The sequence below is a fragment of the Lates calcarifer genome, linkage group LG19, assembly GCF_001640805.2.
Source record: "Lates calcarifer isolate ASB-BC8 linkage group LG19, TLL_Latcal_v3, whole genome shotgun sequence".
In the NCBI taxonomy this organism is placed as follows: domain Eukaryota; kingdom Metazoa; phylum Chordata; class Actinopteri; family Centropomidae; genus Lates; species Lates calcarifer.
The window spans coordinates 10,756,263-10,779,747 of NC_066851.1; the positions used below are offsets into that span (position 1 = coordinate 10,756,263).

At 41.5% G+C, this 23,485-nt stretch overlaps 1 protein-coding gene across 3 annotated transcripts in view; it reads right to left on the reverse strand.

Moving 5' to 3' along the window:
* Positions 1 to 23,485, reverse strand: part of ttll5 (tubulin tyrosine ligase-like family, member 5) — a 47,407-nt gene that overhangs the window by 22,486 nt on the left and 1,436 nt on the right. For 2 of the 3 annotated variants that reach the window (XM_051077996.1, XM_051077994.1), the window contains exons 3-26: positions 22,155 to 22,261; positions 21,937 to 22,019; positions 20,987 to 21,093; positions 20,579 to 20,709; positions 20,381 to 20,463; positions 18,970 to 19,039; positions 18,796 to 18,880; positions 17,105 to 17,206; positions 16,898 to 16,989; positions 16,599 to 16,706; positions 10,734 to 10,815; positions 10,298 to 10,359; positions 7,081 to 7,175; positions 6,446 to 6,487; positions 5,427 to 5,534; positions 5,200 to 5,291; positions 4,548 to 4,610; positions 3,758 to 3,906; positions 3,224 to 3,479; positions 2,049 to 2,166; positions 1,441 to 1,587; positions 1,214 to 1,305; positions 936 to 1,084; positions 87 to 665 (exon numbers count right to left, since the gene is read on the reverse strand). In XM_051077996.1, the coding sequence (XP_050933953.1) occupies positions 87 to 665; positions 936 to 1,084; positions 1,214 to 1,305; positions 1,441 to 1,587; positions 2,049 to 2,166; positions 3,224 to 3,479; positions 3,758 to 3,906; positions 4,548 to 4,610; positions 5,200 to 5,291; positions 5,427 to 5,534; positions 6,446 to 6,487; positions 7,081 to 7,175; positions 10,298 to 10,359; positions 10,734 to 10,815; positions 16,599 to 16,706; positions 16,898 to 16,989; positions 17,105 to 17,206; positions 18,796 to 18,880; positions 18,970 to 19,039; positions 20,381 to 20,463; positions 20,579 to 20,709; positions 20,987 to 21,093; positions 21,937 to 22,019; positions 22,155 to 22,261 (3,002 nt within the window). The remainder of the gene's footprint in view (positions 1 to 86; positions 666 to 935; positions 1,085 to 1,213; positions 1,306 to 1,440; positions 1,588 to 2,048; positions 2,167 to 3,223; positions 3,480 to 3,757; positions 3,907 to 4,547; positions 4,611 to 5,199; positions 5,292 to 5,426; positions 5,535 to 6,445; positions 6,488 to 7,080; positions 7,176 to 10,297; positions 10,360 to 10,733; positions 10,816 to 16,598; positions 16,707 to 16,897; positions 16,990 to 17,104; positions 17,207 to 18,795; positions 18,881 to 18,969; positions 19,040 to 20,380; positions 20,464 to 20,578; positions 20,710 to 20,986; positions 21,094 to 21,936; positions 22,020 to 22,154; positions 22,262 to 23,485) is intronic. The other variant, XM_051077995.1, reaches the window with a different exon arrangement.

Below are 23,485 nucleotides of genomic sequence, written 5' to 3' on the forward strand. Positions count from 1 at the left end.
AAGACAAATGTGAGAACGTAAGAATGAATCAGACAAGACAACGTTCATTGCTGCAAGAGCTGAGCAGCAGGGAGTAGTAAGTTTACCTTGGCCTGCAGACGTGGGTCTAGAGAGCTTCTGGCTGTAGATGTGCGTGGCACTTGGGATGGAGGAGGCTGCCCCAGAGCCGGATGTGGATGAGGTAAAAGACTGGTTCCTCCTCAGAACCTGGGTTGGTTGTCCGGTTGCGACTGTGTTAGAGCCAGTGGAAACAGCTGTCCACATTGCTCTTGGAGGTTGTGTGACCACAGGGGCAGAGGTGTATGCGGGAGGGTCAGAAAGAGTCTCCGAATGGCAGAACTGAGACTTTGCCAAGGACTGCGCGTAGGATGGCGGCTGAGGAGGCGGCGGGGGCGGACAGTGAAGAGGCAGGGATGTCGGAGCAGGGGAGCAGTGCTGTAGATGAATGTGTGTGCAGTCTAACGTTGCGGGAAAGCCAGAGCAGTGCTGAGACGCCTGGACATCTGGCTGGGTTTTACCACTTCCAACTGCTGCCTGTTGTTCTTCAGACAGTGCACGTACAGAAGGTTGACTCTCAGCGGCCTTGATGTCTGGGTCACTGCTGACTTTCCCCGTGGAGAGCGAGGACTCTGAAGCGCTGGAATCCTCTTTGGCCACAGGCAGAGCTGTTCAAAAGGAGGAAAAAAGCCAGAGCTCCTTTATCATCAGTTAGCCATTCCTCTGCACTGACACACATTTGTTTTCCCCCAGTGAGTGCTAATCACTTGAAGCTGACCTCTCCTTCACCCTAAATGACTCAGTCCTTTTCCCTTAACTTTTTTTGGGTTTAAAAATCCAAACAATTCCTGTTTACTGTGCTTGAATGATAAAATATTAAACATAAAACAGACCTACAGTAACACGAATATGGAAAAAAAAACATGGAAGGAACTCACTTTTGGAATTCTCAAAGTTGCCTGAATCTCCTGAGGCATTTATTTCATGAATGTCTTTTTTAACACTCCTGACTTTTGTTCCTAGGAAGACGGTGGCTGATTTATTTTTCTGTGTGTAGAATGTCAGTACTTCCTCCAGATCGTTTTCACTGTTAATAAAAACAGGAGATAAATGTGTATAGCAGATTGAGATCACTCTTCACTCAGTAGCATATATAACTGTGATGGTAAAGAGCCAAGCCCTGAACAATGGTGCGAGGGCTTGCCAATTCACTAACCTTGCTGCAGTGATGTACTCCTGAAATACACTGGGGTTGACACAATGCTCCTCTTTGCTATCCGCCTGTTTTTTCACCATGTGTTCAGTCTCCTGAGAAGATAAGGGGGAAATAAGACAGTAGATATACTCAGTTGTTTGCAGAGAAACCGCACAATGTCTCATGTGTTTGCATCACCTATAAGAATTGTAATGCTTTGGTAAAAATCAGCGTCTGGGAATGGGTACCTTGTTGTAACAGTGGATAAACTCCCCTAACTGGTGGGACAGGATGCGTCTGCGGTCTTGGAGTGGTAACTGCCGACTGGGCAAGACCACCTTAATGTCTTGCTGAAGGTTACTGGCTGCTCTTCTCAGGAAGCGAATCACCAGCTCCTGTGCAGACAAAGAAAAAACATACATGAGAAATCGGTTATTATCACAGACCTGAATCACTGATTCATCATGCCGCACTTATTCAAACCGCCTGTGAGTGCGCGCTCTCCTTTAGGCGTCCAACGCCATTTAAAACACTGAGACCTTCAAATTTAATGACCTAGACATCGACTTGAGTTCACATTCATTTTCCCCAAAGGTTTGAGGTCACTGATGATGATGTATGCCTTTACGATGCAGACTTTCCAATCAGGCTAACTTTTACAGAGACCACGTTTTCCTTCTGTGTGGCCACAACTGCCTCGTACACGTTTCAGCTATAGCCAGGGTACAGATGAGTAACAGAATAATAATGAGGGGAAATCTGGCATATATATACATACAAAGGGAACAATGCTCCAGGGCATCCCACCCACATTCATTTATTAGGAAGAGGAGATTAAAAATGGTTATCATTGTACCATTTGGTCGTTGTCCTTGTCTGGCCAAGCTGGGATGGTGTTGGCTCTGCTCTCTGCTAACAGTCTTTGCTGGACTCGCTGCAGGTACGAGGAAAAGGCCACCCGGGCCTGCACTTTACTGGAGAGGAGAGGCAAAAGCAGATGTGAGAGAGGAAAATCATTGTGAACTGCAAAGGCAAAGTAACAGAAAAGGAGCAGTTGATGATAGAGAGCATCCACTCAGTTTGCTTAAAACTGACAGTAAAGAATCCATGATACATCTGTTACAACAGAGAGAACAAGCATTTATACTCATTCCATTTTGCTGACATATCGTCCAGAGAGAGAGAGAAAACAAAAACAGGTATGTATCACTTTCAGCCAGAAGTTGTTGAAACATAATGTATCTTGTCCTGCAACAGCATCAAAATGATAAACTGTCTTCATGGCCCAGGTGAACCTGGGAAGAGAAGTGTCAGAGCATTGTAGCCGAGAAAAGAAAAAAGAAAAGAAAAAAAATTTGGAAAAAGCTGTCAAACACAAACAATGATATGCTGTACTATCATTTCCTTGCTTCATACACAGTCCTGGCAAGCACTGAGGAATTTCTACAAACTCAGACTTGTTATTGTAATTCCTCCTCAAATTATAATTTCAGGCACACGTTTATAATCAGCAAGAGACCGCAGTCTTTGTTTCATGTAAGTGTAGCAGTATAGACAGCATGCTATGCTGTATGTCTGACAGTGTAAAGTGCCTTTTATTTAAGTTAAGGAACAAAGTTACAATGTTTTTAAAACATTATTTATGTTTTCATATGACTTTCTTCCTCACTTTCTTAATAGTCAGACTCATTTCAAGGACTGTGATTTTAACTGGTACTGATCCAAAAAGTTTCATCACCCCATTTCTTTTATTAGTTGGTTAGAAGTTATTTAGAAAAATCAAAGAGCTATCCATCTTGCAGACTGCTCTTGTAGACTACAGCGGTGACATAAGAACACATAGACGAGAAATGCTCAAACATAATCCAGGCAAAGAAGGCCTGAACTTTGTCTCATCTCCTGCGCTGGGCACGTACATATTTCACCCTCTTAAAGAGGGAAGGATGGGAAAGTGAGGGAGAAGAAAATACAGTAAGGGAGGAAGATGAGAGCAGCAGCCAACCCGAGCAGCAGCCCAGAACACAGACTGACCTGAGGTCCCACCCCTGCTGAAGGATGTTGAGCAGGTTGACTCTGGGCCTGGCATTGTGCGTGGCTGCCTCTGAGCTGGACAGAGCCTCACTGTGGCAGCGCTCCAGTGGTGTGGCCACTTGTTTTCTTTGCTCTGCTACCAAAGCAGTGTGTGCGACTGGCTCGAGAAGTCGTTTCGCCTCCTCTCTTTCCTCCTGAGCACACTCCTCTCCCTCCTGACTGCTGCTCTCAGTCGGGGAGGCCTTGGATCCCTTCCCTGAGGTATGCAGCGTTGCAAGGAAAAGACAAATGTCAGTTGCATCACTGGCATTTTGGATTAAAGACATGCATACACTCAAAATAGGCTTTTTATTGTTGCTGCAATGAAATGAACTCATTCAGAGTCATATTTGGCCAACCTTACCGTGACACAGGGGAGTTATTTATTGGAACCAAAAGTGCATTAGCGTGTGATGTTGTCCCACTTAGCTACGCTCTTCTCAGTTTCAGAAAAAAGCTGTTTCCTGAACTGAGGCAGAACACATTCAGGCCTACCCGATTTTTTCTTCCCTGCAGCAGAGCGATGAGTCAGGTGGCGCTGTCTCCGCTTACGTGCCTCAAGAGACAGCAGCTTCCTCTCATACTGGACAACGTGACAGCCATGGACCGCGTCCACCTGCAGCTGCACATTCCCATTCACATTCCTGAGAGACAGAACAAGACATGTCAACACAACGGTAATAACAACAACAATAATGATTTATACATATATCATCAACAATTACAAAAGCGCTTTGCAGAGTGAGCCAGTTCTGAGAAAGATTATTGTGGTTGAGGAGCTTGTCCAGAAGCTGACGTGACAGACAGCGATGATCCAAAGGAGAGTGGATAAATGGCAAATAATAATAGCAACTGAGGTCTTGCAGCAACAACCGTCTCCCTAATCTGGCTACCTAACGAATATGGAAAAATCATAGACGGGCTTAGTTGGGGGCCAAATCTCCAGACAATATTGCGCAATAGTCAAAGCTGTGGTTAAAACTTGAAAGCCCACACTGATTCAAATAACATAAATGCATGTTGTATTAAAATAACAAAAATGTGGTTCAATAAAAAGACACAATTCATCTATAACTGTCTTTCCCCTCCTGCCCCCAAATCGACACCACAATGCCACATAGACATTGGGTGCGTGCTGGAAAAGTTGACTCTGCCTCATCTTTTCAGCTGTTCCCCTCACCTATCCAATCGAAAGACCAAACAAACGCCACGTTAGAATCCAACCGTTTCCACAAACTGATGGAGAGATTTATTCCCCAATCCCGACCACAATGGAAATGCTTACCTTCCATGGAAAAGTCTGTTTGCCAGCATGTAGTTCATTGATGTCTTGGACTCCAGATATCCACTGAGAGAAGAAGATAATGAGCAAATTACAATAATCATAAAGGCAGCAGCCCCAACGAGCCTTGACAACCTTATTTTGCGGCAAACGTGTTAAAATGAGGCTTCGGTGATATAGCTACTCTGGAAGCAGCTGTTATTAAATGCACGAATAATTTCCCAGGCCGTTCAATAATATGCTTTTTAAAATGCCACAAAATCCCTGCTGCTAAGAGAGTCATGGATCTAATCAAGCAACAAATCCTCATACAGGAATATGAATTGTAAGCACAAAAACGGATTTCCTCTGTAATAGGAGCTTCAGTGCCATTTCAACAATAAGTCACTGTGGGATTTAAGCCTTTCTGGAAACATAGTACACAAATGCGTTCTGACAACAAATAGTAAGTAACTCTGTAGCCACACCTTAGTCTGGTAGTTCAATTAGACACAGTCAAGAGGAGTCATATGGTCTGGCTTTAGCCACTGATTGCATTATTGTAGCCTAAATGTCTACTCCTATTTGAAGACACTATTAATAATGGGTAACATTATAGACAATCATCCCTCGGGCACTGTAAGTGATTTGTCTGCTCCTTCTTGGCTCAGCTTACCCATATAGCTCCCATGTCTCTGCAGTGGGAAAGATCCTAATGAAGCCTCCTCGTCTTTCATATTCTTCCTTAATCCTCCTCAGCACTTTGATCTGTATTTGTGAAAAAAGGAAAAAACATTTTTCTGAAAAAGTTAATGTTTTTTTCAGCTTCCCATTGTTATATCACAATTTAGCAAAATCGCACACATCATGTGACACACACACACAACATTATTCCGACCTCACCTCCTCAGCAGTCAAGCTCAGAGTGCTGTCTCCTTGGCCTTGTTTAGCCCCTTGCTTTTCTTTTGACCCCTCTGTTTCTGGGTTACTGGCTGATGCAGGCCTCTGTCGCTACAAGGGTTAAGGGTAGAGACAAATCATGCTATATTGATACTTACCATGTATGGCCATTCATCTATCCAACACAAATGCTTCAAAAAACACAACTGGGTGCTTAATAAATGGAGGGAATTTAATTATGTTCAAAGGTTTTAAAACCATTCTTAATTTTTTGGCAAAGAGGTGATCTGTTACTGACAGACAAACATAATACTCGACAAACGACACCTTGAGTAACAAAAAAAAACACCCTCTCTTCTTTTCTCCCTGTCACATAAATGGAGCATTTTGTTATACATTGGCATTCCTGGCTGTCTCCCCGCTGTAAGCACGACCAGGCTGTGATTGACAACTTTGGCATTCAGGTTGGAACTCGGGGCCAGACAGCAAGGCGCAACCCCACAAGATCACATACAGAATTTGTCATCCAAATAGCAGGGGGATTACATTTAATTTGTCTGACGCGGCTGGGGGGATACAAAGGCAGCCAAAAAGTGACAAGGCCTAATCCATCTGAAAAAGTCTCAACTGTTGCCCCTAATCAAAGTAAAAAGAGAGGACAAGTTCACCGTAGGCCCCTGGAGATCTTCGACAGCCTCTGTGACGGCCCTGGTTTAGTTTTAGAATATGTCTGAGTAACTGAGCCAAAGTTTCTGACTTTTTGAGTCAAGTGGTGCACTGCAGCGTCTGAAGCACTTGCTTACAAAGGCCACTTTGCTAATGTAATGAGAATTCTATTAAAATACAGCATTGTGGATCGATATGAGTGATATGTCTGCCACTATGAAAGACAGAAAAGCCACATAATCGAATAAGCGAAAAGCAGCAAGTAATTTCTTACCGGTAATGTAAGAGGCATCAAGGGAATTGCAAAGAGACAAGGCAAAAGAAGATTAATATGTCTGAGTTGAAAGAAAACTTACCATTCTGCTGTGTCTAGGGGCTGTCGGTGCAGAAAAAGGTTTCTAAGAGGCAATGGGTGAAGACATTGAGTTGTCTGTAAGCTTCAGCATTACCATTTAACCTTCATGAGACTGCATACAGATAATGTGCATTTTGCTTCAACATGCAACAACAATGAGACATTGTTACTGTATGCCTAAACAGGCCCTTTACACAATATAAGGTGGAGCAGAAATCTGTCTGATTTAGTAATCTCCCTCCAGCAGACCCCGTGCCAAATCTGGGTGCAGTAGTCGAGAGGAGGGAGCCAAGTGCTTTAGCTGTTGTGGCATCATTAAGCAACACAGCCTAGAGAGAGCATTAGTCACTTGATTAGAAATGATAAAACAATAAGCCACAGAGAGTAGCACTTACAAACTGATGTCACTCAAACACTGTAATTACATTAGCAGTTGTTTTGCATTACAGTGAATTTTCCATGAGGGTAAGAGAAGAGCTCAATGACAGTGGCAGGAATGTACTGTAAGCAACAGAGAGATGAAGACAAGAATGGGAATGTTTCACAAGGAAGGGGTGAATGAGTGCAACACTTGGCTTGGCTCTTTGCTATGAGTGCGTGCGTGCGTGTGTGTGTGTGTATGTGAGCGTCCACTACCTGTGTTCTTGGGGCTGCTGGGAGTTTCAGGCCGGGGTCCAGGGTGACTCGGTCAGACCGTGGATGCCTGGACAGGGGGTCCTGACACACAAAGCCTGCAGGGCCCACAAAAGACTCATAAGGGGGTTTATCAATAACATCAGGTCTTAAATATGTTATTCATTCCCATGGCCTCCATGCTGTATATTGCATCAGATCTTCAATGTTTGTTCAAGAAACCAAAGTAAAGCAAGAGGCACAGAGGCAATAAATTACATGTGATTCAACAATATCTGTAAGAATATCCAGCTAATTCAAAGACATATGTGCTTTCATATCTTTTCAGACAGAAAAGGAAGAAAGGTTTTAATATAGTGACAGATTGCTGCCCAATACAACAAAAACCTCCTGATGTGGACCACTGGGCGGTCTGGGTTCCTTGTTTGAAGGCATGGTTTTGGCAAATATGTTCACTTTATTGCTGAGAGTTAGAGGAGAAGATTGAAACCCCTCTCACTGTATATCTGACTGTTAAATATAACACTGCAGCCAGCAGCCAGTTAGCTTAGCTCAGCATAAAGAATGAAAAAGGTGGAAACAGTCGAGCCTGGCTCTGTCTTACAGTAACAATATCTGCCAACCAACGCCTCTAAAGCCCATTAGTTAACATGTAATATCTTGTTTGTTTAGTCCACACTAAAAGAAAAGTGTAAAAACATTTGCAGTCTTATGAGGGTTACGTGTTGGACTCTATCTATGTGAGCACTTGCCAGACAACCAGTGGAGATTGGGAAGTTATGGCTTGTAACCTTAAGTAGTTTATACTTTTTACATGTTTGTACAAGTTTTTTTTTAAAAAAGAAACAGGAACACATGTTAATTACTGAGCTTAGGAGGACTTTGTTACCATTGGACAGATGCAGGCTAGCTGTTTCCCCTCATCTCCAGTCTTTATGCTAAGCTAAGCTAACTGACTGCTGGCTGCAGCCTCATAAATGACAGCAAGACATGAGAGTGGTATCAGCCCTGTCATCTAACCCTCTGCCAGAAAGCAAATAAGCGTATTTCCCAAAATAACAAACTATTCCCTCAACTTCGTAGGCAGTGAAAGAAGATATGTTCTCTCACAGTGACACACTACTTTGGATTAATAAAGTTCCAAACATTTAGTAGTTTAAGAGGGGTGAGGGAAAATGTTTGTAATTCACATTTCCCACTTGGATGTTCCCACCCTGTCAATATGATTTAAATCTATGATCTTGTGTTTATTAATTCCCACACTCCACAAAGCTAACTAGTGGTAAAAGTGAAATGTTACAGAAATACCATATGTTTATGTTGTATCTTGCAGTCATACTTGAGTTGAATTAAGTCTATTGACAGCTTGGAGCTCCGGGCTATTTGTTCTACCTCATCCAAGCCGTCAGGTAAGAATCAGGACCCTGCCATGCTCTTGCCTAAACACAGCAATTATTACAAACATGGGCGACACAGAGCTGACAGCTATACACAGGCGGAAAATGAATGCTAATGGAATGCTGTCATTATTTACAGGTCTGGGATGCAGCCCAAGTGTTATCAGCCAAAAGCGACTTAGTTTGTTTGGTACATAATAGATGTGCTATGTTTTACATGCCACTGCTCATTTTCCCCAGGCCCGCAGTAACGTCTCAGTCCAAAGATAACTGGCAATTTATGATTCTACCCTTTCATTTAATGAGCCGGAGGGGAGGGTTTCAAGCCACAGCATGGCCTAGGCCGAGAAATGCACATTGTGTGCATGCACGTGCACAGACACACATGCGCACACATAATAGCCATTCCTTTAATATCATTAGGCTGAGACCACAGATAGATCTAATGGTTGAGAGCCAGTTTAGATGGGTGCCAGCTAATCAGTGGGCTCCATGTATCCTGTGATTGGTAATAACGATAAAGCAGAGGATTAAATTAAATAATCAGGAGATGTGAAAGTTTGGTTAACAGTTGTTAAAAAAAGGTCTCTTTTTTACAACATGAACACTTGAACTCTCATCTACAGGGATAACACAAGCCCTCAGACTGCATGTGGACGCTTGTGTATGCAGCAGCGGTCAGATTATGAGATTCTTCTTGGTTTAAACTTTCATATCACAAAACATTGTGAGCTCTTTTTCTGCATGAGAATTCAATAATTCAAAAGGGAGGAGACATAACAGAGACACATCTCATTCCCTGCTGCAAACAGTGTTGTATAAACAGCGTTCTGTCTCTCTATCTCTTCCTTGGCCTGGGCATTTTTTATGTCTTCATGCTAAAGATTGCTTTATTTGACATGTAGGATCCAGTTTCTCAAAAGAGCTTAATGACTACAAAACAAGCAAGGCCTCTGTTGACAATTTTGTCCGCAAGTCATTTAATGTTAATTAATGTAGGCTGCGGTTTATTCTCTCAACACTGCAGCTCCCATTATGAAGCCATGCAGCTATTTTCGGCAGTTTGCGCAAACTCACCGAGAGGAATGTAGGAAAACATTAAGCATTAAACAATAGACGACTGTCTCCGTCAGTTTGAAACCTGCTGGTTGCAAGAACGGCCAACAAGCATCTATGCCCTTGGAGTCAGACTGGTGCAGCATAATTACAGCACTTTTCATTTCATATTAGCTTCTCCAAAATTAACATCTTTATTCCAATTACATAATTTTGCAATGATTAATCTCTGAGTTGTGCCTCAAGCAAAATATTTTTTCATTACGATCATAAGTATGAGTAATCCAAAATTTTAGCTTAAAGTATCTAACAACATCTTGATAGGCAGTGTAAATTTGTTTTTATGCTCTGAATATTATTTAGACTTAGTCTATGTTACTAAAATTGTTGACTCTTGTTGATATCCAGATGTTCCAGCTTGATTCTGCATTTTAAATTCTTGTTTCTAATGTAGGCTCTTTATAAATACAAATCTATAATCCTAATATTTTTTCCATTATTTTTAATGTGTTGCATTTACCAAATATTTTCCCTCCTCTGTTAATTATGCGCTGGTTAGTATAGGCAACTTAAGATGTAGACGTGTATGGCCACATTCTCCTTAAAGGTTTCTACTTATTTGAAGTACTTTGTTTCACCAGCACATATCTGACAAGTGTAATGGATTTAAACATCACTTAATTTATACAACCTGAATGTCTATGAGCTGCAATTGCTTTGGAACAAAATGGAAGTCGCATTTAGTCATTGTTTCAGCACGCACTCACCCACAAGCGAAAACATGTCTGCAATCATGCTGGCCTTTATCTTCAGATCCAAGGGCGCATCACTGCAAATAAGTGGATGTCAAAAAATGAAACAAAGAAACAAACACAAAAATTACAACAAATACACATGCACAGGGTAGAACAACATGAGTCAACTGTTGTAACAGGATACAGATTTGTTTGTCTGACTTGACTAAACTGTTAAACTGACTAAATACTTTTGTAGAAGAAACAACTTTTTGGCTACATCTCTTGCATGACGGATTGTTTTCACAAACTAATTATGAGTGCCATTTCCTTCAGTGTGGCAACTCTTATTATTAACCTCCAACATATTAAGAAGAAAACCACCTTGTCTGAGTTGATAGGGTGAAAGTAAGAGATTCTCCTGAAACAACAAATGAAAGAATCAAATTACAGAGACAGCGTCACTCACCAGGCCAGGGAGGGAGAAAGGTTCACCTCTAACAACCAGGGTTTGAGGTTGGAGTCAATGAGCACATCAAAACCATATAGTTCTGCAGAGGGAAACATAAAGTGAATCAAAAGGTTTTCACCACAGGCTGGGAAGTCAGCAGAGAGAGACAGAATTAGAAACCTCTCTGATCTGCTCGCTGAAAATAAAGGATGAAGGGTATCAAAGTCACAAGCGCTTCCAGAGTTTTATCATAGCCCCATTATGTGGCATTTGGCAACATGGCCTGCGTCTTTCTGCTACTGATTACACGCATGTTATATACCCAATCACTCAAGAAAGAAACATCCCCCAAAGTCTGCTACTGAGGGACTGGCTCAATTACATTAACTAAGTACATACACATTTCATCTGTCACGCAGTTGCTTATGTAAGACGGTAGATCAAAAACAAACTGTAGCTGTGAATATTTTCATACATACAGTCAATAATTTTCTCATGACTAGGAAAGTTAAGCAGTCTACAAATTGTCACTATATATCAACAAGAAGGACAGCACTCTAATGGCTACCAGGAAAAGCTGAACCCCCATCATAAAGTTAGTATCTTGTCCAACTTGGGGAATAAATAAATATGAACTCAAGAAGTATAAAGTTAGAAATATGATGGTGAATCCAAAGTGGGGAATTAGAAAGTCTTAAGTTATACAGAGTATATACTTCACTCCAGCAATAGCTTAGCACTAAATGACACAATAAAAGTCTTTTACAAAGTGGTCAGGGAGTTCCCTGTGTAAAAATTCATTCACTCTATCCCAATTTTCCCTCTTGTTTCGCTGACTGATACCGTATATGGCTCAGTGGGAACGAGTCAGCCTATGTGCCCTACAACAGCCCTCACCCTGCTCTGGGGAGTGTCACCCTGTAAGCCGACGACCCGCCGGCCCCAGCAGCAGCAAGCAGGGAAACCACATTATTTTACAGGGATAGGGCAAAGCCCAGCCATAGAGCCAGGGGAAAATCTTTCTAATGGCACTTCAAAAGAACAGACTGTGTTGAGAATAGGCCAGGGGGGTTGGGAGTTTTAAAGCTGCCATAACGAGCACTGTTTGTTCTAGCATCTCAGGTCAATGCCAGTGTTAAGCATACAAAAGCCAGTGTGACAGCGAGCAGCAGCTTGATATTGCACTTTGTTGAATAATATTGAGCAGTTCTAGTTGAACAGAGTGAACAAAATTTATTAGGCTGTACATTACTTTATGCAGTACATGGTTAAACACTGTTAAACAAATCAAGGCCATGTAGAAAGTTAAAGACAAAGTGTTGAGCATGCATATCCAAAAAACACTGTTGCAGGTGCTGGCTCGAAAAACAAACTTAAGGCAGGAGTCAAGTACAAATACTTGATATTCATCAGGCATTGTCAAGCAGTTTTAGTTATTTTGGCAGAAATGCAATGGAAATGCAGACATTCTTTTAAGAATGACATTTATTCATTACTGTTTTAGGACTGAATTTGAGGGCACACTTTTGCACATGTCAAAATGACTGTTCATTTTTTTAAGTTCATGAAAGGCACTGATATTGCATTAATATTTGTAAAAAGGCTCATTTTGTCATCATTTTTTTGTCTGTTTGCTGCAGGGGTTGTGTTTCTTTTCTCTTTAAAAAGCAGCTAAATGTAATTTGCCAAGGGTAGTAAAATATAAAAAAATTACTTTTAATGACATTTTCAGCCTTTGTCAGGAAGCCAATTATTTTTTATCAATAAATATAATTTAGCAAGCACTGCTGTACTAACATGTCCTTTTATTTAAGATTGTGACATTTCCTCAAAAAACGTCTTTACTTATGCTTTTATGTTTTACTTATGTTCAGTATAATTCACTAGGCTACTGTATATCACATTGTTTGGGAGTTCAACTTATTTTAGTGCCCCGAGGTCCAAATGTAACAGCAAACTGTATTTTCATGATAGAACTGAATAAATTTTGCCATACATCCCAGAGCCAAGACCAGCAACATAAGCTGCCACTGCCATCTTTAACTTCTAAAGATGGGCTGGACCCCCACTGCTAAACAGTGCTCACTTAAGCAGAGCTCTGAGATTTTATTTTCCACTTGCAGGCTTATCCCCTTCTATCCACGTTTGTATAAAAAAAAAAAAAAAAACACACACACACACACACACACACACACACAGAAAAGAGAGATGGGGAGTGTGTGTGTGTGTGTGTGTGTCATAACACATTATGCATTAGTCTTGGGGAACATAGCACTGGAATAAATGGGTTTGAGCCTGCAGTGCCTCATCAGTGGCACCACAACAACAGGGGAAAATGGGGAGGTGTTACACCACCTCACCAGCCCCCGACATGCAGGCTCCATGTGCCGCGCATTTTCCCCCAATTAGGAGCAGACGCCGCTCCTGCCCCATAAGCCTGCCGACCAAGCCGCTCGCTGCTAGACACGTTTGTTCTGTGGCTCGACCGCTGCCAGGGGTGGGGGTGGGGTGCTGTTAAATGCGCCCGCAGAGAAGCCACAACAAGCATCACAGACAAGGAGAGGAGAGGCAGCGAACATCCACATCACACCCATTAAAGAGGGAGGGAGAGAAAAGCTGTGACAGAGAGAGGGGGGATGATGAAGAGCTTTTTTTTTTATTATTGAATGGGCGCTGCTGGAAACTTCACCACAAGAGACAAACGCCCAAAAACAATAATCTCCCCACCCTGGCCATGCAGCCTGTTGGCCCACAATAACAACAGCAACATAAAGTATTTCCTTCATGTGTGTTTTCTTCATAGGCGAGGACAATTGAATTACTCTTGCATCATTCTGAGATAAATTATTGCTGCTGAACTGTTTCTCGGCTGTTGCAGGGAGCTCAGCGGCACAGCTTGGAGCCACAGTCATGAAAACACTCTGAGGACAACAAATTAAATGAATACAGTTATGATAGTGGGACCCAATCCATTAATCATTCTTAAAAAGACTCAGTTATACAGCAGCCACACTGTCATCATAGGGACGCAAACACTGTGCTGCAGACAGAGAAGTGTGGGAGTATCTGATAAATGTAAAACAGGGAGAGTGGTTCACAGACGGGGGATCCAACCACACTCAGCACTTAATGAGGGACATTCAGTGGAACACAGGACCAGTAAGTGGAATGTTTTGTGTGTAATAAAATAGGCCTTTGGCTTGGCTAATCAGATCTTAGTCAAAACATCTCGTAATCAGCATCCCTCAGCAAAAAGACTGTCCATTAATCACACAGCAGCGGTAAAGAGCTGCATGGGTGGCATTTTCTCTCCACAGACACACACACACACACACTTCTTACCAATGTAAAATGAAAAATCTGTTGTTTTTATTTCTTCCCACGAGACATTACAGAGCTATAAAAAGATTTTGTTACAGTATGCCCATTTAGATACGCAGTGCAATTTGCGCAAAGGGAAGAAATCCCATTTGAAAACAATAAACATTGTATTAAAGCCATTAATAGACATTAAAATGGCAGGGAACAATTTGCAGTAAATTAACATTATAATGTGCTTTATGGTCTTGCATGGCTCCCTTCCAGACAAGCCAGAGACTGTATAAAACCTCTAAACAATGGCTGCTTTTATCAGTGCATTCGCTGCCCTAACACACATGTATTTGCTGCCCTGCATTCTGACGTTTTACCTGTTTACTGTTACCCAAACCAAGGATGAAGGCTGGCTGTATTGTAGGTTGCGTAGTGAGAAAGTAAGGTTAAATACAAGAAGAAACAATCTGACAGGGGCTGACTGAACATGACGCCTTGGTGGTTTGGGTGGGTTTTATTCAAGAGAGAAGTAAAAGCCCACAAAGGCACTAGACCGGACTCCTTGAAGCTTAGACAGACCTGCGTGTTTGCAAAAATCCTGCTTTAACACTGGTTCCTACATGCCTCTGCATTCATGCTGTCCATACATACTCACGCAGGCACAGGGGAGTTCGCATGCAACATGACCACACTGCGAGAAATAGATCAACACAGAGAGGATGAGGGTGGTCCCCTGGAACCGTCAGTGTCTGTCTTTGGAAACTTAATCCTATAGACAGAATGTGAATGCTGTGATTAACTTGCTCGGGGCCATCTGAAGACAACAAAATTACACTCAACTCCATAGTAAACTGATATGGCTGAAGTAAGATAATGGGCATGTTCACAGCAGACCACAGTGTATTATGTATCTTAGTCAAAGGTGTGGAACCTAATTGCTTTTGTACTACACAATGACATGCTCTAGTATGAGTGTCTATACAGGTCTGTATAGGTTTACATGTGAAAAGGGCTGAACAACTTTAAAACACCAGCTCTACAGTAATTCTTTTGATGTTTAACGTTTCTTTTCAAGTCAAATGTGTATAGAATAGAGAAGAGTCACAATATACAGTACATTAATGAGGAATATCTCCAGTCATGCCTGCAGCCTACAGATTTGCACACTGTCAGGTCACATTACATTTTCAACACAAAAGATGGCTCCAGTGCAGTGTCATCAGCAGGCTATAGTGATTGTGTTTCACTTTCCTCCTACATTCTGATGTTTATACTGTTTATCTACTGTTCTACACAATATATATTACTTATTACATATGCTGAATCATGCAAATTTTCCCAGTGAGTAAATTTCTACGGGATCACATAACGTCCCGTAGAACATTTTTGTGACTGGGACATGTGTATAAACAAAAAAATTCAAAATACAGGCGTACCCGAGTGAAAGAACAAATGAGAATAGGGGCAAACTTGTTTTTCCATTCCTGTTTTTCACTCTCACACCAAAGATAATGTGTCAGCTGGTTGTTCATTCACGTCCCTCAGGTGTTATGAGAGCCAGGTTGAGACTTGGTGAGCCTTGTTTCCCTGTAAACACCTGCATGGTCAACATTCATACCCTGGGTTAATGTGTTTTTTTTTTTCAACGCGGCAGTGATGCACATATGCAGATAGCATCTTTTTGCAGGCGACTCTCTGATGGTGTGAGTCCATGCCGCTATGCTCCCAGTACAGCCCAAACAACCACCAGTCCAGGGGGTGTGGGGTGTAGGGGTGTATTATGTCTACAGAAGCCTGACACAACTGCAAAGCCTTTTATTTTTCAAACATCTGAGAGGTGAAAAAGAGTGTGAGCAGGAGAGGGGGAATTATAAACAAACAGAAACAGCGAGAGAAGAGAAAAAGAGAGTGAAAAAGAGACAGCGGTGCTGAGGGAGGCTCGGCCAACGTGCTCGCTTTCAAACCCCAAAATCTCAGAGAGGCTGCCAGACGCAGAGAAAGAGCGCAGACAATTAGTGCCAACACTAACATGGGTAATGGCTCCAAAATGGAGTTCACACGAGCCCGCTGCAAGGCAGGAGCAGCCAAGAAAACAGTCAGCCTAAATCAGGCAGACCTGAATGGCAACAGAGGAGAGGAAGCAAATTCCTGCTTCAGGCAACGGGCCCTCCACGACCCGGCAGCCAGTCAGAGGGCAGCAACACACAGGAAGACTCCACACTGAGGAATGACTGTCTACAGCCTTCAGCACAGCTCAGCAGAGTAATAGTACGGGGGAACTGCTGAACAATGAATCTGAAACTGAAAGGAAATGTGAGGGGTGTGGTAGTGTGAATGACTAAGTATGTGAGTATATCTGTGAGCAATAAAAGGCATTAGTCCAGAGATTTAATTCAAAGGAAATTCTTGTGAAGCTGCAGATCCCAAGAGTTTCACTTTGTTGCCTGTTTTCCCTAACCAAAACTGGCTTATATTATACACACAGGGGGATTTTCACATTCATTCATTTCTGGTGGCCTACACTGGTTTCCGTACTGTCAAAAAATTTTAAGAAGAATATGAAATAATTACCGAAGCAGTTTGTCTTGTGGGGAACATACGTCTTGCAGGCGGTGGCTATCTGCTGCTCAGCACTCAGAACAGCTTTGATGATAAGGTCCTCCACCTGTCTCATCAGCACTGCGGAGGAAAAAACGTGTGGGAGCTTAATGTACAATTTTCTGCAAGAATTCTCTTGTTTTGATAACTTGGTAGACAAACTTTAATAGATAAAATCAGCCAGGGGCTGAGAAGTGAACTACAAACTGAGCACATATTATTTCCATTATTTCTATTAAAACCACAAGGAAAAAGGTGAAGGTTTGACTCACATGTGGTGTCCTTCCCCTCCTGCTTCAAATACCTCAGCACTGCACTCATACTCCACTTGTTCCCATAATCCTCAACTTCAGGGTCATCGCAACTGAAAAGGAAGAAATGCACTTTGCTAATGTTCAACTTTCAATGAACAGATGAGTCACTGGAGCTTCCCATAACAGCTCCACATTCAGTGTGTGTTGACCATTGATGAGGCTCACCTGACATAATCGCTGCTTTTTTTGTTCACACTGTAGTTGGTGAGATGCATGAATGTGTTCTTAATGTTCTTTGAAGTCCGGTCATACTTTACTGTGGCAAACCTGTGCACAGAAATACTTTATTTGTACAAGAGGAAAAAAAACCTGTCATCCAACACTATCACTACACATCCATCTGCCATAATGACCGCATTCACAAGGCTGACACTTGACTGAATAATAGGGGCACTTTGGGCAGAGATTAGTTTCTGGCAGTGTTTGAGAGGAGTGGATGCCACATGTGCAATAATGAGAATTCCTTGGCATGCGCTGTGTACCTGAATACCAACACAACCCCGAAGGAATGTCAGGAGATAAAAGTGATATTCAGGATTTGGCCATGATTTATTGCCGCCAGTTGATAATCAAGCCAGGGCGGTGGCACTCTAATTCCAGCACATACCTCTATCGGAGCGAAGTGAGGAGCCAGTTCTTCTATAAATCATCTACCCTCTCCTGACCTACCTGTATCTGATAATAGCCTGCTCTTGGATTAATAAATTCTTCTCACTCTAAATAACTACGTACAGTGCATTTACACAAAATAATCATAAGATATGACCTTTGAACAATGACACAACATTTAATGAGCACATCCTACAACTGGAACAATAGAGCGCTTTGTTTCAAAGTCACTACCACTGTACTCTCTGCACAGCAGCTGGTCTGGAAAGTTGAGGCTGCCCTCTTCTGGGCACTGAGAGGAGAACCAGTGGATGTGCCTCATAAACTACAATGATGGATCTCATAGTAATCAGGCAAGGTCTGTAACAAACCATTAACAAAGTGTATGTAGACACAAGCTCCATTAAACATAAAATACATAAATAATTTGTTACATGCTTCTCTCAATACTTAGTTTACTTTTTTACAACTCTTGCCAATATGCAGCTTGACCCAACATCTCATCCCCAAAATGAAAATAAAATACCAAAGCACATCATACCGTGTTGTCAAAATCAACCAATTCTCCTATCGTACATGCAGGTTTTCATTCATAACAGAAAAAACTCATAATTGTGCAGCATGCTTTATTTTTGCCATTTGCTGCATAGATCATTGGCTGCAGATTAAACTAAAATTTAGCAATAGGGAAAATGTGCATATACAGTACATTATACATGTAGAACATCTACTGATTTATAGATACTATATATACTATAAACAGGAATGCTAGCTTGCTCTCTGAATTCAGCCACATTATCTCATCCTCTCATCTAAACCACGCCTCATGTACTCTTCTGCAGCTCAGCAGGGAAACACTGTGTGACTCATCCCTGGAAAAACTTAAAAGAGCAGGTAAACTGGGCTGCAAATACATAAGTGGTAGAGCCTGAGTGAGATAATAGCCTCCCAAGTTTTAAAAGATGTGGTCGCTGAATGCATTTTGTGTCAGCATGCACAGCTTATTCCACAAAGACTGTCACTGTGCTGACTGTGAGACGAGTCTTTAACTTCAAATCTTTTGATAAATCTAGTTTTCCCTGTGGTTAATATTAAGCACATTACTTTTATAAAATGCCTTGTATCTGTCAGTGATATTTACTTCCACCAACAGAGCTGTACAGGGGTCCTTGTTTTCACTAATTTATCTGTCATTACTGATTTGTCAGCTAATACTCATACCAATTCAAAAACCTACACGCACTCACCTCGCCAGGCCCTCCTCATACACATAGATGATGAGCGGATCGTATGATGTTACCAACACGTACAGCCGCACGTCAAACTTGAACTCTGGAAATAAAACAAAAACAGAATTCTTCAGTTCAAATCTGCCAAAATATTCCTTAAATATTAAGGAAACTGTATCTGTAGCAGCTCACCATCTATCAGTAGTGGGTTATTAATATAGCGAGACACCAAGATGTTTTCATCCATTGAAATCTGATTTGGCTGTAGATGATAGAAGAAAACATGATGAGCACACAAAAAAGAAGATGCACAAAGTATTTTATCATAACGATTTTAACAGGTTTAAAGCTACAGTGCTACAAGTTAATAAATATACAACAGTCTTAAATACTGAATTCCAAATAACTGATACAACACTGCTGTTAACCATGAACATCAAAGAATAGTTGGAAACTGCAATGACACTGACCATAGCAGGTCAACCTTCAATAACAGCCTATAAAAACACAATCTGGTGGTGGGAGATGGGTCATTTATGAGGTTGAAATGTGTTGCAGGTGGCGAAGTTGAGAAGAGATGGGAAAGGGGGAGGGTGGTGTAACCTCGGTGCTGGCTACGGTTCAGAGAAAACCCAAACCAAAAAAATGAACGTATTTCTTTTTTCTCTCCAAATATCGCTCTGACATTCTTTCCACTGTTTCATAAAAATGCCTGAGAAGAAGAGGAATCATGCGTCATATGTTTTCCAAGAGTGAGAACCTTGTTGAGCTCCTCCAAAAGCCTTGGAAGAGTGTGATTTACTCCACAAAGCTTATTAATGCCTGAAAAACTGGTTGATACTTTTTTTTTTTCAAAGACAGCTGTATCTGTAGACCCCCACGCACACAAATAACATCTGGCCAGCTGGCTGTGTGAGTTCACACAGTACTTTTTAAGTCAGTATGTTTACAGTTAACTCCCACTAGGTTTGCCATTAATGTAATTATGTGCTTACATGTGAATTAGAGAGAACTTAGAAAAGAACACACACAAAGAGAAAATCTGTGGTACTATTTGGTTAGCTTAGCTTAGCATAAAGCTGTTTCCAATCTGTGCTAACTTGCTAACCATTGGCATCTGTAGCTTCATAGCTATCCTGCAGACATGTCAGTGGTATCACTCTTGTCATGTAATTTTCAGCAATAAGCTTCTTACAAGTTGAACTATTCTATTTACTCATACAGATTTCCTGTAGAATAGTGTCAGAACTTGTTTCAAACCTCCACATACCAAAATCACAATTTAAGTCAGTCAGTTTGCAATCTTTACAAACACATGTTGATCCATTCACATCAGTCTCAAACACAAGTTTATTTTGGGTGATGACATTAGTCTGAAATGGGTAACAGAGCAACCTGAGGTTCCAAACCTGACCCCCAGATTTAAGAGTTAAGTAAGAAAAGAAAAAAACACAACTTTTGTAGCAGCCTCTGTGTCAACAATCTGCAATCTCACAACCTGTATCCACACTGAGGGCAAAACCTGTGATAAGGTGTCACAAGCCCAAAAGGTCAGGAACCACCGTATTAGTGAGTGATAACTGCAGTGGGCTTAATCACTCACATTGCTGACCAAGTAGATGCCTCGTCCTCTTGAAGATGCTACTGGTTTAATGATCCATGGGCCCCTGTCCTTGGCAAAACAATCTGAGATTGAGGCAGAAAGAAAGGTTGAGGTTCAAAATGATTTACAGTGTACATGAAAACATATGATAAATACAACTCTGCTCAGGCCAACAGAGTGAGATGGAAGGCATCTTACTGCAGAATTCCTGGTACTCAGAGGGAAGCACAAAGGTCTGAGGAACGATATGGAAGTTTTTGAAGCCGTGAGTTTGCTGCATTCGCTGGATGTTTTTATAGAGACGGTCTTTTCGCGTCAGTTCATATGACCTGGAAATAAGCACAGCTCCCAGTTTAAGATGCTCCAGCACTACAGTCACACTGACAGAACAAAAATATATGAATACATAACAGTTACAGAACACCCTCTGCCTGACAGTATGATTCATCTCATGTTCAATAGAGGCACTGGTCCAAACTAAACACTTTGCTGTGGAAGCCAACAAACACATTGCCTGAACTGAGGGACTTAGAATGGCTCGGCGGTGATATTTATAACACAGAAAACAGTGGCAACACACTCAAACATTTGAGCACTCTACCATACCTGGGAAAGTGGTTGACCTTCTGGAAGTCTTCAAGGCTGCGTAGTATGTAAGGCTTGAGGTGAGATCCCGTCCACATGAGGTTGAAGTCGTTACTGTTTGGGTGAACCTGGAAAAGAGAGGCACTGATTGTCTTTAATTGACATTCAATAGGTTGAATAGCTTGGATTCAGTACACACACAACAAACAACTCAGGAGATCGTTTAAAAAATAGATGTAAGTGTAAAAACAGGTATCGCAATTGACGTTCATACTAACTGAGCTCTGTTCAGTTTCCAGTCACCAACAAGAGTAATATATTCTGACGTCCATCGAATGTGACATCTCGGTTGGATTAAATCTAAGAAGCAGATCGCACTCAGCCACTAACCTGGAGAAATACGGCCTGCATTTTAGACATTTTCTCAAAAGGAAGGCCAACTCACAGATTTTCACCACCATCATACTATGCTATCTGTTTTGTTTTGTTTTATTCCAACAATTCGTTAGGAGGCAGAATTCACATGACCGTTCATTCAGTGTCTAGGGGGAAGAGGCAGATGTTTGCAATAAAGCCTTATTAAAGTTTGGCTCTGCGGAGGCTGTGGTAGACACTCGTCTGCCTTTGATGATGGGTTAGCGGGAGTCAAGAAGCATTGAAATGAAATAAAAAGGGAATTAATTGTAACTGCTTGGAAAGAGCAATAATGGAGATTGTGTGCCCTCGTGAAACAGGATTAATGCTCCTGAGGTCATTTTGTGTTTTTTTCCATGGGTGCATTCCCGGGCTTTGACATCGGCATTATCAGTCAAGGGGAAAAAAAAAAAAAAAAAAAAAAAACACAGCCCTACTATCCCTTATCCTACATAGCAGAATGTGTGCATAAATAACGTGCTTCAAAAAAAAACTATCAATTTTAGCAAAATTTAGGCTAATCTTTTAAATTTGCGTGATTTAGTGAAGAGCATTACCTCACTGAATCCATGATTGGTGAGTATTCCTCGTACCAGACGGCTCTCTGTGCGCACAATCTTGAAGGCCATGTTGTATCGCTCTAAGTAAATGAAACACATTTGAAAGAATAAAATACTCTCAGTATCCAGCTGATTAAAAGCACCAAAACTGAGTTATATCATTATTACTCTTCTTATTCATAGTAATTTTAGAGCTTCAACAAATTGCAATGTACCTCCAGCTGAGCAGATGTTCCCATCTTTTGAAACAACAGCTTCAGGGAAAAACAAGAGGACCGGGATCGTCTTGCTAAGGCCGCTCCACGCGATGCAGGGATGGTCTCTAGTGGACAAACGATTAGATGAGACACAGACGAGTAACTTAATGAGAGGCAGATTTTCAAGATGTTTTCAAATCGGACCAAACCACTCAAATTTCAAATCATCTGCAGAAATACACAGAAACACACATGTCCTCAGCAACAGTGTCACGGAGATGCACTCCCAGTGTTCATTTCACTCGCACATAATCTCTGGCGCTTGTACGCCGATGATGTGAACTTGCCTATACTGGTAGCTTAGCTAATGCTGAGGGAATGTATCCTGACACTGTTTATTTCAGTCAGGCAGATAAAAACGGAACCACACACAGTTTCAGGAGGTGCTGGGCAATAACAAACCCGTGTACTATACTAACAAAACACCCTTGTAAAACTGCAGGCTATCTGATAGTACCAGACACAGCCTGCTTATGACTAAAAATAAGATAAGGTAGCACGATGATGGAGCAGACCTCAATCAGGCATGGTCTGTCTTGATAAGGAGGGGGAGGCATGTAAACAATAACTGCCCCTCGCTTAAGTATCCAGGTACGTCAGACAATACGGCAGATATCTTCTCTACTGTGGTGACTTGATTGCACGCACAAGGCATTTTGATCATATCTATGAATGTTGTTTATTTTGAATATAATCCACCATTAAGCCTATTGTGATACTATCTTGGACAAAAGTTCAAATTGTTACAATCACTGTATCACAATCACATTCAGCTCATGTTCCTCTAGTAGTGACTGAATTTATATAGAAATTAAAAATGAAATTGGACAAACAGGAATGCAAATGTCACTCTCACCTCTGGTCTGATGTGTGATTCATTCAGTTTCCTGAAAGTGTACATGTACTCTCATGGGTTTGTCTTTATGTTTGCTACGTGCCTCTTGTATTTGCCTGTAATACTATACTTTGTTGTCCTTTGCATTATTTAGTGTTCTCTGTTGTCACAAAAGAAGTTACTCAACCAGTTCTAGCACTTTTACATCACATTAATGTGAATTATTACCGACTGCTCCTGATAAATAAAGTGAAAATAACATTTATATCAGAGTTGAGCAGAACAGCTCAAGTAATTACGACCCTGTCAGTAAAAGCAGCACTGGTCACCTAGAGGTTTAACCCTAATACTAAGCGATCCAAACTAATTCAGGAGATGGAAATTAGCCTAAAAGCAGGCACACTGGCTCTCAGTAAGGTATGACTAAGTATAGCTTAAGAGGGAATTAGTTGGC